The sequence below is a fragment of the Pyrgilauda ruficollis genome, unplaced genomic scaffold (assembly GCF_017590135.1).
Source record: "Pyrgilauda ruficollis isolate IOZ18807 unplaced genomic scaffold, ASM1759013v1 scaffold50, whole genome shotgun sequence".
NCBI lineage: Eukaryota > Metazoa > Chordata > Aves > Passeriformes > Passeridae > Pyrgilauda > Pyrgilauda ruficollis.
Window position 1 is genome coordinate 7,284,411 of NW_024526600.1, and position 17,418 is coordinate 7,301,828.

Sequence of the window (17,418 nt, forward strand, 5' to 3'; positions counted from 1 at the left end):
CTCCCTCCACCCTTTGCCCTCCCACCACCCTGACAAACATACCTTCCCAGATTTGGCAGCTAGGCAGACACACCCAAATGAGATAACTGCACGGACACAAATGCCAGAGACAAAGTTTCAGATGCCCTCCAAAGCACTTTTAACTAACTGGTTTTTGAATAAAGCATAGCAATGGCTCTGCTCTCCTTTTTGTTGCTCCCTCTGAGCACCCTGCAGAGGCTCCATTCTCCATCCTTCATAGCCAAAATGCAAGAAGCCAGCAAATGTTGCCCATGGTGTTTCCAAGCATGGCAGAACCCCTTATGCCAACTGTTTTGAAGGAATGCCAGGATGAAGGAGTTCCTTGCGCCTCTCCCCCACGTGCTGCCTGTGGCAGGAGTGACAGTCATTTCTTCTGAAGCAAACTCGCTGTGTTGGCCTCACATGTCTTGAAGAGAATCAGACAGGAAGCTGCAAAATCCAGGGGCCCACAACTGCAGCATTTTCTCAGTCAAATGAAATTTCCCTCCAGAGCCTGTTTGAATGGCATTAGTGGTGACTATATTTTTTTTCCCTGCAGAGCAGAACAGATGTGGAACTTTTTTTTGGATATAAGAACAAGTTAGTCTCATAGACACTGCTACATCCCAGGTTTGTAAGCAGGGATATACAGAAGGATGCAGAGTCATACTCAAAGATACCTCCAAATACTTGCAAATGCACATAATGTGAAAAACCCAGTTTCTCCCTTAATAAGGTTTGTTTCAAAGTTCTTGCAGCTAAAGCATGTGGGTTGTTTGTTAAGATTTTCTAGTGTTTTTCAGTCCAGAAACAAGAGAGAGGAGAACAAATCCAGACCTCATGTCTTCTTGTCTGGAGAAAAACAGACACCATATTTCTGTGCAGTCGCCCCTTCCTCCTTCAGGAAGGAAGATTTCACATGGAAAAGTGTCAAAAGTATGGACAAAATGATGAAAGTGCTCTGAGTACTGTGTACCATGCCCAGAGCAATGGCATTTGGGAATCCAACAGGCAGAAAAGATTTGCTTTGTGGCAAGATACTTGGAGGCAGAAATAAATGGAGTGAAGAATTGTGGTGGGGCAGCTGCAACGGCTTTTGCTTTACTAATATGGGTGAAGTGATACTGCCTCTCCCTAGCAGTTTCCTTTTCTGTACACCTAAGCAAATGGTTTCCTCTGCACAGCAGAACCCCTGAAAGCAGAAAGAAAATACTGAAACAGCCCCTGAGGAGCAGGAAACAGTCATGGGAGGTGTGACTTTGACGGTGTGTACATGGCAGATATCTTGAAAACAACACTTGCAACCCATGTCCAGTGAAATCCCTGAGCTTGAAATCCTCCTCCTTCTGTCCCCACAGCAGGCAAAGCATGGGCAGTAGAAGAATCCTGCCCTCCTTGCCTCAACCCTACTTCTCAGTTCAGTTTCTATTCCTTCTCCTAATGCACCATTGTCAGGACTTGAAGAAATCAGTAGGATTTCCAAACAAGTGGTAGTTTCATTTTCATATTTATTTGAGATTTTATTTTCTTATATCTACACTTGCAGCATCTTCTGGTTGCTTACAGCAGAGGGGTTTCATCTAATCCATCTAATCCAGTGTTTCAACAGCAGAAGATTAATTAAGTCCTCTTGCCCAATCTCCAGATTGCAGAAACTCAGCCTATCATTCTTTTGGCTAAGGACAAAGTGACTGCTGTATATTGAATGTGGGAGATAAATGGATGACAATTTAAATCTGCAAATTCCACAGGAGTCCTGCAGCGTGCGGGACAGCAACAGTTAACAGCACTGGAAGAACCATTATCAGTAACAGGGAGCTGCGGTATCGTGATGCTCACATTTAAATCCACGCATCACATTTAAATCCACGCTGGAGCGTTTTCAGCCACGGCCAGCAGGGACTTGTGAAACACTGCAAAGGAGAAGTATGCATCCCTTCTAGAAAACATGCTTTAACTCTCTTCTGCCCCCAAGGTATCGTGCCAAAATGACGATATGACATTGTGTCACTTTGCAGCTGCACTCAAAGCGAGGAAGCCAGCAGCAGACAAAGGGAGCGTTTCCAAATTCCTCTGCACCACCCTGCTCTCGAGAGGTGGGGACTGAAATTCTTTGAGAAGGAGCATATGCAAACAGTTGCTTGAAGAGATGTCCGGTTTACAACACTGTGATCAGCGTGGAAAGGGAAACTGCAGCAAAAACAGTCCGCAGCCTTGTTTTCCCCCATCCGAATTTTTCTACCACCCTGGAAGCTTCTCACTTCGGTGCACAAGTCTGTCCATCCCTGCGAAGGGAGAGGAGAACAACCCGCACCTTCCGACCTGGTGGTGTGGGACACAAATTCAAGGTGGAAAGAGCCGGTCCTGCTTTACAGCTGGACAGTGACAGCCTTGCATGGGGACCCTCTGCTAGTGCCCACAATTAAGCCCTGACTTCCCTCTTCGGGATCACCCAGTGGATATTTGTCCTTCCTCGGAGGACAACGCCTTAAATTCTGCTCAAGCCCAATAATCACCCTCGCTCTCCTCCTATTCTGCCTTTCTTAAGACAGTTCGTTGCTGAGTGAAATTACCGAAAAGAAGGAAGAGAGAGGAAAGCTGCAGTTAGAAGGAAAGGGATTCTCTCCCCGCACGCAAACAGGCAGGAGACCCTGGGAGAGGGAAGCGTGGACAGCGGAGAGATCGAAGCAGAGATACCAGGGCAGGAACTGCAAGCATTGGAGAGAAATAGAGAAATAGAGACTAAACGGAACCCGGGGAGGGGAATAAAGATAAGGTGATAGAAAATAGGAAGGGGGAAGAGAGAAAAACGGGAGAGGAAATGCACATGCGGTGTCCCCAAGTTTGGGCGCGGAGGCAGAGCTTGTTGCTTGTTGTCTCACGAGCCCGGCGCTCCGGGAAGGACAGTATCTGTTTAGATTTGTGTCTAAATTTAAACCCTGATTGCCTTGCCTCCCCCTCCTCTCCCCTCCCTCCCTCCCTTCCTCTCCCACCCGCCCTTCTTCCTTGTTCGTAGTGCAGGGCCACTCGCCGGGCTCTGTCAGTCCGGGCTGAGCAGCAGCTGGGATCTCCCGGCCCTCCGCGGCGGCACGGCTCAGCTTTTCCCGCAGATAACAGGGAAAGGGGTGGGGAAGAGAGATTGCCCCGAGGACACCTCTCTCTTGCAGGACATGGAGGTAAAGAAAACTTTTTTGTTTCCACTAGCTTGTGACTGGCTCCGCGATCTGCTCTAGCTCCACCTTGCAAAGGGATTTCTCACTGAAGGCAGCTTCAAAATATCTTTTTGCTGGGGTTCAGATTAAGGTCTCTTTTCCTCCCACCCCGACTCCTGTAGTGCACCTCAGACTCTTTGGCAGGTTTTAGTCCGGATTTGGAAAGCAGGGGGATGGTTTAGGAAGAAATTACCTCTGTGACAGGGGAATGAGGAAGAACTTCCATTTACTTATTGGACTCCGAGGTGTGATTGGAGTGTTAGATTTTGAAAGGCATCATTCTCAAAGGAGGTTTTAAGGAGTCATTAAGAATGGGGACATAAAGAGAACAAACCTTCCAACTCCTTGGGCTTGGTTCCTTCCAACCCGTGCAGCAGCAGTTGTGATTCACACCCTCGGCTGTGTCACCCTCACCTGTCCCACGTGGATTGGGAAGTCTCATTTTCCTTATCAATAGAGATTTTGGGTCAGGGAAGGGGAGCTGAGAACCTGTGCTCGAGTGAGGTAGATGAGTAGCACACCCCCAGAGGGTTTTCTGTTCCTTTTTCTCCACGCACCCTGTGCTCCAGGAGAGTTGGATCTCATGTCTCAGGGTGGGCACACGGCTGCTGGACAGGAGTGTGGCTTCCCTGGGGTTTATGTTCTCCTGTGTACCACCCTCTTGGGCAAGACAGCTCACCTCCCTCTGCCTCCCCTCCCATTCATTCAGAATGGGAATGGTGCTGCTTGCTTTGGTCACGTCAGGCTGCATTTGTGAGCTTTTCAAACATTTTTTAAAGTGGCAAGGGAAAAGGAATATTTATTTTTAGGAGGGGCACAGGAAATAGAAAGGTGATTACAACATTGGCAAAACCTCAAATTATGAAAGAGGACATTTGGTATTTCTCTCTGCTAAACAGAGACCTTACTAAACACTTTATATTATCTTCCCAGATAAGCCTTTTTTCTGCATGGATGCAGCCCCAGTAGCAGGGGACATGCAACAGAGCCAGGGAACAGTGTGCTTCAAGCACCACTTCAATTTTTCTTTGAAGAATTCCAGTGCATAACTCAGCTGGGCAATTGTGATAACACCCAGATGCTAACATCACCATCCTTGTTATCTGTGCTGACCTGCCCCACAGGCAAGGGTTAAAGATTTGGCCTGTTCAGGTGTGTTTGTTACAAAAAATGCCCTCAGCCTAATTATCTAAATAGATTTTGGGGTGGAGAAAGATCAAGCAGTGGTGAAACCAGCTCAGCACAGACTACTAACGTGACATGACAAATATTTGGCTTTAAAAGGGTTTTCAGAGCCTAGTTCATTCACTGTTAACACTTGTTTTATTCTTTTTCACTGTAGTATCCTGTAATGTTTCAGAGGGGAGGGGGAATTGAGCTCCTAATTTGTTATAATTTAGGGCTGAAACAGCTATTTTGGCACGTTGAGGACATTCTCCCTCACCCCCTCTCCTCTCCACACACAGAAGACTGTGCCCCTCAGGTATTTTCTGTTGTCTCTGTGGAGTAGAAAGGAACACACCTGCCATTTCCTTTTTGGAGACACATGTGACACATGTGGGAGGTCTGGTGTCCAGGAAGCTTCTCTGAAGTATCTGACCTAAGAGCTCCCTCCTCTTGATTCTCTCCCTTTACCTCCATTTCCCACCTTTTCCTCGTGTTACCCGTTTTTGGGTTTTTTTTGGTCACCTGTAGATTGCTGAATGCATTCTTACTTTTAAAACATCTCATTTTCCAAGATATTTTATAAGTAGTGCGCTTGGTCCTGCCCCAAGCCTCCAAAAAGGTGTTTAATGTCCCAAAGGTAAGAAGATATTAGACTAAAATTGAGCCAAGAGCAAGAGCTTGATTTCTCACCAGCTGATTCTCTTCTCTGTTTCTCCCTGAAGGCTTTTCACAGGCAGGACACAGAGGCTCACCACAGACCTTTTGCTTTAAAACCAGATTTAATGATCCTGTGCAGCAGGAACGTCCTGTCATTTCCCTGTTTGCTCCATCAGTGGCAGGCAGAGCTGCTCCCAGCTTTCCTGCTGGCATAACTGGCAAGCTCTTTGCTCTAATGGGACACATGAGGATTACCAGCATTTGGAGGAAAAGGGCAGAGGGCTGACCTAGCCAGCTGATTTCCATCACGTCCCTGGCAGGAAGACCCTAGTTTTGAAAAACCCACAGAAGTGAGATAGTTGAGATCTCTTTCTTAACGGGGTTAGTTTCAGTTGCTGCTGCTTAGGGACTAGTACCTATGGTCTTAGCCATCCTGCTGTCAGGAATGTGCCACATTGAAACTATTTAAGATCCTAAAGAGGGAGAAAAAGGCAGCAAAACCCTGCCCTTGCAGTTCACGTAATTTTGTGACTCTTCAGTGTTTTGTTTTGTTGTTTAGGGGTTTTTTTGGTCCATCTTCTTGATGCAAAATAGATTGGGCAATCAGTTTTCTTTCCAGTGTTGTGGCAGATGAAAAGAAATCATGAAGATTATACCACAGATTGTTAACATGAGTTCATATCAAAAATGTGTAAAACTGCACTGGGGAAAGCTAAGCCACTTGTAAAGAAAAGCAGCCATGAAACACTGTTTGCACTCATGGTACAGAAAGCATTAGACATTTTTGTGTTGGTTTATTAGTTTACATCTTCAGATTTGGCCCAAGCTGTCTAATTCCCATGGCTTGTGGGTTCCCAAACCTTGCTGCAGATGTTGTGAGTTAAGGCATCCACTGAAAGTGCTTGTGGCTTTCTGCAGCCCATATTCCACAGCAGTCATGGCATTCCTCTTCCCAGCCTCTCTGTAGGGGCTTGGGAGCATAGAGACACTTGAACTTTACTTGCACAGAGAAGGGAAACAATCCAAGACTGAATTTCCCTTGAGTGGCTCCCTATAGTGTAATGAGCTCCCTAAGCTGCAGGGGTGCAGAGGTGCAGCAGCCAGGTGTATTTTGGAAAGGCTCCCCCCTTCTTTGTGCCTGCCAACAGATGTAATTTAATTCTGTGACATCTCCATTGCCATGTCTCTTTTCTGCAATTACTCCTGCTAGATCTCCATTTTTCCTGTTGGTGCACTGACTCAGCAGAGGGAAAACTTTTCCAGGGCTGAGAGCAGTTCTCTGCTCATTTCACCCTTCTGGGCAACCTCCTGGGCAGCACTCACCCTGTCCTTAGGAAAACTGCACTGAGGAGACGTCACCCAAGGGAACCAGTTGCTGGGGATGCAGGAATGGGTACTGTGCAGACGAGGGGGCTGAGATCTGTGACCATCCTGGTCCTCAGAGCAGCAGGACAGGAGGTGAGCTGGGCTGAGAGAGGTCTCTGCCCACCCTTGCAGCTGCGGAGCCGAGATCACGAACAGGCATTACGCCATGGTTAGCTCTGCCAGGAAGCAATATCCCTTTCTCAGGAAGCTCTGATGATTTGCTTTCATTCTAAAAGTTAAAGTGTTCTTTTTCCCTTCTTCTTTTTTTTTTCTTTTTGCTTAATAGACCAGTTCAACCTCAAATACACTTGTTTTCAGTGTTTCTTCTGAAACCCATCAAAATGACACATTCGCACAGTGCGTCTGTGAAAATAAAGGGAAGAGTATTTAAATATACTGGGAGAGGTACTATATGACCCCATTTTACCCCTCAGGTCTGGGCAGACCTGCTTGACAGTAAATAGCATGTCTGCAGCAGAGTGCTGGAAAGGATCTGGTCTGCCAGACTTCCACATCCCTGTGGAAGTGATCGAAGGACAGGAAACAGCAAAACCAAACCCCACAGGCTGTCCTGCAGCCCTTTCTTCCACCTAGCAGAAACCCCAGAATAAATGGAATTAAGGCTTTTCCTGTGTCACCAGAGAGACAGAATTCTTCTGAACCTCTCCTCACTCCCCAGTTTGGTTGTCTGAGTTTCCCAAGCCATGGTGACAGCATTTTGGAAACGCCTTCTGTCCTGTGCTCCACAGTGTAATTGGCAGGATGCTTTGCAGTCGGGCAGCATGTCATGCATACCTTCTCATACATTCCCAGGAGCTGCTTATCTGAAGAGCAGGGGAAAACATCAGCACTGCTTTATCAATAGATGCTGCTTGGAAACTTACTGGCTTTTATCATGGAAATGAACCAGCCCACACAAACTGGGGTTGGTTTTCCATTCTGTTTCCACTTCGGTCTGTTAAGTGAGGTGTTTTAGAGAGGCAGACGCTCCTTCTCCTAAAACAACAACTCCACAGCCTGAATTTGGGACCTGAGCTGACAGCTGAACCCAGCAGCAAGGAAACCTCCTTGGTGGACCTTGTCTTGGTGCTTTGCAGACTGGGATGTGCCTTTAGCAGTTTGCAGGGCAGCAGGCATAGGATGAATGTGGTCTAGGGATGGCAGAGCTGTTGTGTAAGGAGAAGTTGTTATTACACACTCACCACAGAGTTGCTTCACGCCTGGTTGTGACAGAGGCACAGGGCACTTCATTCCTACAGAGTCTCACCTAGGCATGGATTTTAGTCACACTTCATGCAGGTCACAATGTATCCAGCTATGCAGTCTCCAGCCAGAAATGCTTTTACATCAAATCTGAGTTGTATCTTTATATCTTACCACCAGTATCTGGGTCCTGGTAATGTACTGTAAGGATAAGCCTTATCTACCCCATTAGTGCCACTTTTCTGAAAGACAGGAAAAGCAGCTGCACCAAATTCTTGTCAGATTGAAGCACATCACTTGCTGGAGGTGTTTCTGGAAGCCTTCTGCAAACAAAGACCCACACCTCACTTCCCAGATTTACAGCGTATTTACATGCATTGCTCAAAGAGCTCAAACCCTATATGTAGCAGTTTGCCCTAAGTTCCCACACCTATAGAACACATAGCAGAGTTGCAAGCTGGTTTTTTTTTTTTGCATATGCAAATACACCTTTTACTCTTTCTAACAAAATGCACACAGGGTTTTGGTCAGTGTGGATGACTGGTGGCTAATCTGCAAAGGATATTGGTTTACCACTGCCAGCTTCAACAAAGCTCCTGTTCATCCCAGGCTTCTCAAATGCACAGAGAATTAACGTGTGGGGTTTGGAAAGCCTGGATATCTAAAGGGTGTAGACTGGTGACTTCTTGTGCACAGAAAGGCACAAAAATGCAAAGGAGAGGGAATTCTGGCTCGGAAGATTGGAGTTTAACAAGTCAGTGTGGTTTTGCAGGGAGACTGAGGACAGTACTGTAAAACTGTTAGCACAGAGGAAACAGAATTTGTTAGTGCATGGGAAAAAGCAGTATGCCTGGGAATAATGGGATCCAATTAAAGGAAAGATTTATATCTCACCAAATAGCAGGAAAGGTTTCTAACAGTGAGGTCTGGCATGGTTTGGAGTAGCGTAGTGGAAACCAAATGTAGTAGAAAATCTTTTTCCCATGAATGATTCAAAAATAGACTGGACTGAGTGGTGGAAAGATAAGAAGCAATCTTCAGTTGTATTCAGGTTAGTGGTACTGACAGGGCCACCAGAGGGGCAGCACCATGCTGCTTCTGCAGCTCTTCCACGTGTGGGCTGCTAGGAGAAACCAGTGGCTATTCAGCATCAGGCCCAAGAAGTGTTTATGATTCCTCCCTGCTGCAGTGCATTGTTCAAGCCCAGCAAACTTCTGCCTGTGGGAAGCTCAGGTCAAAATAAATTGGCATCACATCTGCAAGAGTCTGGGAATGGTAATTTTATTGCCTGTGTAAAACATAAAATCAATTTTATTTTTATTCTTTCTTCCTGTTTTTAGAATGGGTTTCTTTACCCTTTTAAACTGCATACTACTACAGCAGTCATGGCTTACTCAAGTCAATCATCTTGAAATACTTTCTGCTGAGTGCCATGTTCCTCCTGATGTAAGTTCAGACGAAACATGCCCTGTTTTCATAGACACACACTGGAGCTGCTGTGCCAGGCTTCCCAGGAATTTCACCCCTTGGGCCTTGCAGTGAGGGCATGTTTAACTTGTGAAATGTGCACAGTCTAATTTGGTTTCCCACTGAGTCTTTACGAGGTGCGTGGAGTTGTCAACACTGTCCCTCCATGAGAACCCAGGGTTTCCATTCCCAGTTTGAAGGTGTTCATTCCCAGTTAGAGGCAGAGGGGCTCTCTCTGCAAACAAACATGGTCCTCCAGACAGCAGGTGCCTGTGAAGAGGACAGAGTGGAAGAAAAAGGATGGATTCCTGAATACACTGGTTACTCCTACAAAAATAAAACAGTCTTAGCACTGTTTTTCATCTCCCAGCTCCATGCAAAGTTGCCTTTTCCACTCACATCAGGACTTCATTCTCATGTTATACATCATCCTGTCACAGGCAGCTAAGGTACTGAAAAATCACTGGGTTGTTCCAGTGATTCCAGAGATCAAAAGTTGAATTTAATTTTTCTTCTCAACACCTGTGAATTCAGGGCCTTGCTGGCCAGAGCTTCCCAGTGCTGATTCACTCACTGAGCAAGGGTTGTGCAGGCACTGAGCCCATGCTTCAGGACACCTTGTTCTGGTGGCCCAGCTTGAACCTGGGGAAACTGTGCCTGAGGTTGAAGGAACTTTAGTTCCTCTTCTTGCCAGAGAGAAAGAACATGTAAACGAGGTCCAATCAGCCAGCAGGTAAAAGAAATAGAGCACTGAGGTAGGGGTAGAGTGTTTCAAAGCTCTTATGAGCACTGGGTTTCCCCGTTAAAGCATTTTGGGAGAATTTTATGAGCAGTTTTACTCAGAGACAGAGATCATTATCTTCTTCACATCACCAAAAAATAATCTATGTCAAAGGCCAAGCTGCAGCTCAGGAGCTGCTTGTGTGCATTTTCCTTAGGGTATATAGATGAGTTGTTTACCTGTGGAAAAGACTAACATTTCCAATGCATCATTACGGCCAATCCAGACTGGGCTGAAAACTCGGGCATTTTCAAACATAACAGCAAATTACTGCTGCCTGGGTACATTTTCCCAGTGTTTGGCCCAGTTTTCAGGAGTCTTACAGGCTGGAGACTCTGGATGAAGCCAAAGGGTGGGAAAGCAGCTTTGCAGACCCAGGTCCTCAGTGCCACTGAGCCCTCCAAGTTCAACTAACAATACATCTCTGCGGGTACAGCTCAGCATTCACACCTCAAGCTGGCTGCCAGCAGAGTGCTTGCTATCACGTTCCTCCACTCTATATCTGTGTACCTTTTTAGACTAAATTCCTGGCTTAGATAAATATGAACCTCCTTCTCTGACCTGCCTGTATCCAGTGGAGACCTAATTTAATAGCAATGTGTTACAAAGATAGCACGGTCCTAACTGATGAGTCTGGAAGTCTCTGTAGTTGGGAGCTCTGTGTAGGCTCATTTACCCTTCTGATTTTCTGTTCCCAGCCTGATAAATTAAGAGGAGTTTGAATCCCTGTGCTGCTCCAACTAGGCTGTCTCTAACTGAGCTTAAATGGGAGGTACCACAGTCTACTTACCACATTTATCAGAAGTATTTCCAACTGTCCCTGCATCTTGCATTCTCTCTGCACTTTCTTTGACAGTTCAGTGACTTCAGTTTCTAATTTAACCTTCTGAATAGCTTCAGATTAGATAATTTTTGCCTTTTGTATATGTACTTGCTTAAAGTTCATCCTCTTTAACCACTCATTAGGCCAAGAGCAATCCCTTCCTCATCCCACCTGAGGCATCTTGAGTCTGAGCCTCCTCATGTTGAAATTCATCTTTTTTTTTCAGGCTCTGCTAAAAGCAGGGCTTTTTTCCTGACCCCCTGTGAGGCAACAAAGGGAGAAGATCCATTGGGTTGAGACCTTTTCTGCTGCCAGGGGCTGTTCCATTGGCTCAGCCCATTTCTTACAGAGCAGCTGCCCAAGAGTCTGCAGGTGAGAGCAGGGTGTAGCCTCCCATCGTCTGAAGCTACAGCAAGTCACTTAAAGGAGCTGAGATGGCATAAAATAATGATTTATTTCAAGGCACAATACGCTAAACATGGTTTATGCCCTTTCTTTCCTCACTGAAGTAATACACATGGAAGTCCAGCCTTCCTGGCCATCTCTCCGCTCTGTGGCTTAGTCTAGAATTCATTGCTCATGTGAGAGCAGAGCACTTGCCCTACAGACCGCACTATTTCCTGTCCCCTGTGGGCAGCCTGGGAGGTTTTGCTGGTTGTTCCTCCATTAGCTCACCCCTTACTCTCCTAGAGCAGCAAGAGCTCCCCAGAAGAAGGCCTGGAAGTACACACAGAGAGGCACCAATTAATTTGGGGGAACTTGACAAGCTGTGTACAGTTCCCAGACCATTAAGAAAAACAGATGTCTGGAAGGGAAACACTGGGAAGCTGAGAAGGATCCTGAGGGAAGCCCTGGCCAGGAGCAGAGCTCTGTACAAGCAGCTGGTGGGAGCAGCTCACCAGGACAGCAGCTACATCTTACAGTGGCCACCACTGCTCTTCATCAGAGCTGCCACCACACCCCTCCAGCCACGGAGCCTTTGGAAGCCTCTAGGACACATCCCAGGGGCTGCCTGGACAAGCTGCTGAAGACACACGGGAAGCAAAGCTCTCCAGGCCAGCCAGAGCAGCATCTTGCTAACAGCTGTTGTCAGCTGTGGATCAGGACATCAGCCTCGCCCTGCCAGGGTACAGATCAGCCCCTGGCTCCGACGGAGCAGTTCCACATTGGGAGTGTCTGTGGATTCTTAAAACAGCACAACCTCACCAACTTATTTATTCAATGGATAATTTCTGAGAAATAACCCATTTCCCTCCTGTCCCTTCAAGCATATTATCTGCAGTTTAGATATCTGCTATAGCTCATGTCTGTTGTATCACCAAGCTTTCAGACAATATTTATTGCTGGAGGGCTCCCATCAGATGGAGAGGAGGAGTTAATGACAGGACTTTATATCCATATCCTGCCTGACATACCAGAAAATCCAGATGTCTTCCTCAACTGTGCTGAAAATTGTGTAGGTGTTCAGCTAATTTAATTTTGGAGAAATGAAGAGTAGTGCTGCTTGAAGGAGAGTGGGGATCTTCAATTACTTAAGAAAGTGGTGCATTAGCTCTCAGATGACACTGAAGTCCTGCTGCCAAGTTAATCACAGAATCATCTAGATTGGAAAAGGCCTGTAAGATCATCAAGTCCAACCATTAACCCAGCCCTGCCAAGCCCACCACTAAAACAAACCCCTGAGTGCTACATATACATGTCCTTAGGGATGGTGGCTCCATCACTTCCCTGGGAACCTGTTCCAGTGCTTGAACAACCCTTTCAGTGAAGAAATTTTTCCTAACATCCTATCTAAACCTCTCCTGGAGGCTATTTCCTCTTGTTAAATTCCCACTGGCCTCCTTCATTGTGGCCTTCTCTTTAAGCGAGGAGCTGGGGGTTGTATTTGACAGGGCATTCCAGACTTTATTTTCAGCATCCCAATCTGAATTTTCATAACCTCAAATAATAGGAATGCTCAGTGTATCTGCTGCAAGGTTCTGGCTTACTGATAGCACTGCCATTTAAGCAGCACAAACCATTTCCCCCAAGAGACTTAGAGATATGGCAAACTTGATGGACAATTGCTTCAAATGTGTCCCTGGTGTTCACTTGGAGAAAGGGAAGAGCTCTGCAACATCAACACCATTCTTTTAAGGCTAAATGAGAAAAAAAAACCAAAAAAACAAAAAAAACAAAAAAACCACCTTTTTAAAGAAACTGTTTATTCCAGATAAATACAGCCAGTATTTTAAAAACAAACGTATTAACTCGAAGGAAATAGCAAGACACTGAGTTTCCAGGACTTCATAAAGTGAAGAGAGGTATTAGTCTAGTCTCCTAGTGTAGTCAGACTTAGTAGTTGTAGAGATCTGTGTTCAGCTATTTGTTTTTTATGTCTCAGTGCTTAAGGTTACTGATGGCTGAGCTCCAGTTTGCAGTGGTAGAGCTGTAGTCAGATGGTTTGCAATGCATTTCCACCTACAGAAGCCACACGGTAAACTACCAGCTTTTCAATTGTTCGTTACTTCTTTTTCATTTCTTGAAGCTGGATCATCTTAAATACCTCAGCCCCTGAACAGAGACAACAGTGCACCCCAGAGAGTCAAAGGGAGAGCCCTGTGTGGTGTGTCTGGGCTCAAAACCCAGTATGGGAGCATTTCTGAAGCTGTGCTGCTTCAGGTGGCAGGAGAGCCCCCCTTGCACGGAGCCTCTCCAGGGAAAGGCTGTGTGGGCACAGCCTCTCAGCTTTTCCCTCTTTTTCCACTTGTGTGGCTGGGTATGACCACATCCAGCCACATATCAACTTGATCCACGATCCTTTTCCTGCTGCCTGGAATTATTTCCACGTTGGCTGCTGGGCCTGTCTGCGAGCAGCTGTGCCGGGCTTGCTTTGAGGCAATTGCAGACGCAGGGCGCTTCTGCAGGAAAGGCGGAGGCCGTTTCTCCTTGAATTCATTGGGCTCCTTAATGAAGCTTGTATGTTTTCCCTGCTCTCTTGGACACCCTGTCACCTTGTCTGTAGGCAGCTGGCCCGGCTGGAAATGTAGATTTTTGCCTCTCCACTTAGCCCTCCTTATTTTTCCTTGTCACTGTCCGCAGGCAAATGTTGTTATGTATCTTAAAAACCAAATAATCCTGATGATCGTGATCTCTTTATACTGTGTGTATATCCCACAGCCTCTCCCCCTCAGGTCTCACTGGTACTTAACAGCCTTTTATTTCACCTTCCTACCTCCCATCCCACCCTCCTGTCTTCTCCCTTGTCCTTGTCCTTTCTTGAGTACCTTTTGTGCCTTTCCTCTTGAGCTTTCTGGCTTCTGGGACCAAATCTCATTTTAGCGGTTGGACTAAAATTCTTTCCTGGATTTTTGAGGGGAATTATTGTGTCGTAGATCAACTGCAGGACTAATGCAGAATGGAAAGGCTGCAATCCACATCTTGCAGTCACTCCCTGACCCTGTAGGTTCCTCCAGTCCACTGGGCACCTGCCTGCTCTGTATTAAAATGTAACCAGTGCCTGGGATGCTGCTTCTGCACAAGCCTGGATTTGCCCTGCTTGACCTGTCCTTGGGTCCCTATTACATTCCCCCTGTCCCACGTCCTCATCTCTTCCCTGTGGCATTCACATTCTCTGGAAAAATCCCATCGCCCAGGATTATTCTCCTGGGAAGCTGAGAAGCCTCAGAGAAAAAGGAAAGCAATAATTATCTCATTTGCTTCTCCTCTGTTTTGCTCCTTTAAAATGTAGTTGGAAATTGTTTACCAACAAGTGATTGTTTCATTGAGTTTCTAGTGTGAATTATTTTGTCCCATTGGCCAATCAGTGCCAAACTGCGTCGGGACTCTAAAAGCAGTCACGAGTTTGCATTATTATCTTTTTAACATTCTGTAAGTATCCTTTCTGTATTCTTTAATATAGTTTAGTTTAGTATTCTTTAATGTAATATAGTATCATAAAATAATAAATTAACCTTCTGAGAACATGGAGTCAGATTCATCATTCCTTCCTGCCACAAGGGTCCCCACAAGGACAATACTTCCCAGCACTCCTTTTCCCATTAGAATACTCTGAGCATGGCAAACAGGATCAGGCATCTCACAAAAAGCACTTATGGCAGGAAAGGAAACAGCGACACCCATGTTTTGCTGGAAGTTTCTGTGGTCACCTCAATCACGGATTCCCAAACCACCAGGAACACACACAAAATAATTTATTTAAATTATTGATTTTAACTGGTTTGCCATCCCCTGCACAGAGAGTCGTGGCTGAACAGCCAGATGCCTTTTCCTGCTCAGGGCACAGCAGAGCCAGGAGCTGCCTGTGTCTCTGTAGGGTACAGGCTGAGGTTTCACACACGCTGCCCCTGCTCAGGCACCCTGCCCGCCAGGGACCAGGTGCTGCAGTTCACTGCCTCTTTTGGTAATGGTGGTGCTGGATCAAACCACTCTTGGCAGCCTTTGCCAGAAGCAATAAGACACTTGCTCAGGAAGCCTGGGCTCTGTTCTGCTCTCTGAGAGTGTGGGCTTCAAACTCTTTGGTCTGCCCAGCATGGGATGGGGTTTAATCCAGGGTTTAGGGCAAGCACCTGCTGGCCTGCTTGTTTAAGCCAACATGTAGCTAAGAATTCAAGGTTTGCTGGGGCAGAGGAGACCTCACACTCCTGCCTGGTCACCTGAGTGCTCTGAAACCCTGGCTTGCCTCAGGACCAGTTCTGGGGAGTACGCAGCAGTAGCTATACAGGCATTAAAGTGATTAAAGTGCACCAGCCCATGCATTGCCCTCTCAGCAGATGCTCCTGACAGTGATTTGAGGTAATGCTGCTGAGATTAATCAGCCCATGCAGTGTTGGGAACATGCAGGCACCAGGCAATTGCCAAATATTCTCATTACCAAAAGGGAGACTCAAGATTTGTGCCTTTCACAGGGACTCCTGCTGCCTTTGCTAATCTCTCCAGACAGAGCTTGGCAAGCACAGGCCAGGCACTCCTGAGAGCTATGTACCATGGCACAAAGGAAAGAACAACTTGCTTAAAATAATGATTATCTCATTTTGTTTTCATTGTAGTCCCTCTCTGAAACAGCAGGTAGATAGTTTATTCACCACATCGAATTTCCCGATGTCTACAGATGTTTCCTATAATTCTGTTTGTGAAGGACACAGCTCCTCTCCTGCTTGTTCTGGCACTGGCTGCTCTCCTCTGCCTGTCTCCTCCTGCCTGGCACTGCCTGGCTCTGCTGACACCACAGCATCTCACTCCAGCCACCACCCAGCACACTTGGGCTATTGGTACATCATAGGTGCAAATAGACCTGGGTGCCTCAAACCCCTAAAGGATGGAAAACCATCAGGAGTTTCCCCTCTACTTTTAGTAGGCAAGGCTGGGAGTACATGGATCGTTTATTTACAGTGTAGTGGGTGAGTTCAACACAGTAGTTTTCAAATTCAACCTCTGTGGTTTTCAAGTGAGGCATTTGAGAGATTTTCTTGTAGTCTTCTGGATGAAAGCTGCTGAGCTGGAATATCCTCAGGTTATCCTTTGGGCAGTGCTTGACCCGAGTGCCAAGATGGCAGCACTTCACAAGGGAGCTCTCAGAATGAGAAAATCACGACCAGATCACTGCAAGTCTTGAAAAGAATGTTGCCCTAAAGCAAACTCTTTCCAAACTCAGGGAAGTGTTAGATATTTTTACATATTTTATGTAAAGCGGGATTTGTCTGCCCTTTCTCTTAAAAACAAACAATCCCTTGTAGCCTATATTCCTCATACTATTCTGCTCTGGATTATAGTCGGAGCTCCTTCCTTGTTATCACCCTCATCATAGCTGTGCAGTAGCCTTGCAGTTGAGGCCAGGCACACACTCCTCCTATATTCACTTCTCTGTGGTGGGATAAGGCTGACCTGGGTGCCACTCTGAGAAGGAATGTCGTACTTCTGTGTTGTTCTTGTGGCTGACTTATTCAACAGACTCTAAGAGAAAGGCCAGCAGTGATTTACCCTCAGGCAAGAAGCTTGCTCTCCACTGAAAATGTTTCAAAAAGAAGGAGTTCAAGAGAAGACCTGATGTGTTTTCCTGCCATTTCCATTTCAGGAGTTTTAGCTGAATCTTTGTTAGGGCTGCTGTGAGAGGTCCTGTTTACAGAGGGAACTGAGGAGAGCTGCTGGGGATCTCTGGGTTCTAACAACACTGACTGCCTTGAAGGCAGCATGTGTGAGCAGGACTCCTTACCTCCTCCTGACTGCCTTCAAAACTTCCATGTCCAATATTTCTGTACTTTGTTGACATTTCTCAATTAATGAGCACTCCCTTGTCTCAAGGAAACCGCAACCTACAGCTATGTAGAGATATGTACAGAAGAGATGTGTGGCTGGGTCAGAGGAATCTAAAACCCATCTTTGGGGCCAGGAGCTCAGACTGGTCCCAAACATAAACTGAGGTCCTGTTGTCTTCGCAGAGTATTCAGAAATCTGGAGCCCACACTCCAGCAGTCACAATATAATTCACAGATCGCTTTCCCCAAAGCTGCAAGAATTAATCTGTTGCGTGTGACATCAACCAGATGTGGAGGCTTCCTCTGCCCTGACTGAGGCTTCACAATGTAGATTAAGCTTTATCTTGGACATGCATTGGTTCTACACAGTTGTGCACACTGTCACATGAGACATTAACTCCTTTTGTTGCAAGTCAAACTCAAAACCTGTTTGCACAACCTTCAAAATGCCAGTCCTGGGAAACAGCAGCCAAGCATTCTGCAGAGCGT

General features: G+C 46.3%; 1 protein-coding gene across 3 annotated transcripts in view; it reads left to right on the top strand.

Moving 5' to 3' along the window:
* The first annotated feature begins 3,001 nt into the window (after positions 1-3,001).
* Positions 3,002-17,418, top strand: part of RCSD1 (RCSD domain containing 1) — a 30,591-nt gene continuing 16,174 nt past the window's right edge. For 2 of the 3 annotated variants that reach the window (XM_041480303.1, XM_041480304.1), the window contains exon 1: positions 3,003-3,176. In XM_041480303.1, coding sequence (XP_041336237.1) covers positions 3,171-3,176 — 6 coding nt within the window. In that variant the 5' untranslated portion in view covers positions 3,003-3,170. Of the gene's footprint in view, positions 3,177-17,418 lie in introns of all 3 variants that reach the window. The other variant, XM_041480306.1, reaches the window with a different exon arrangement.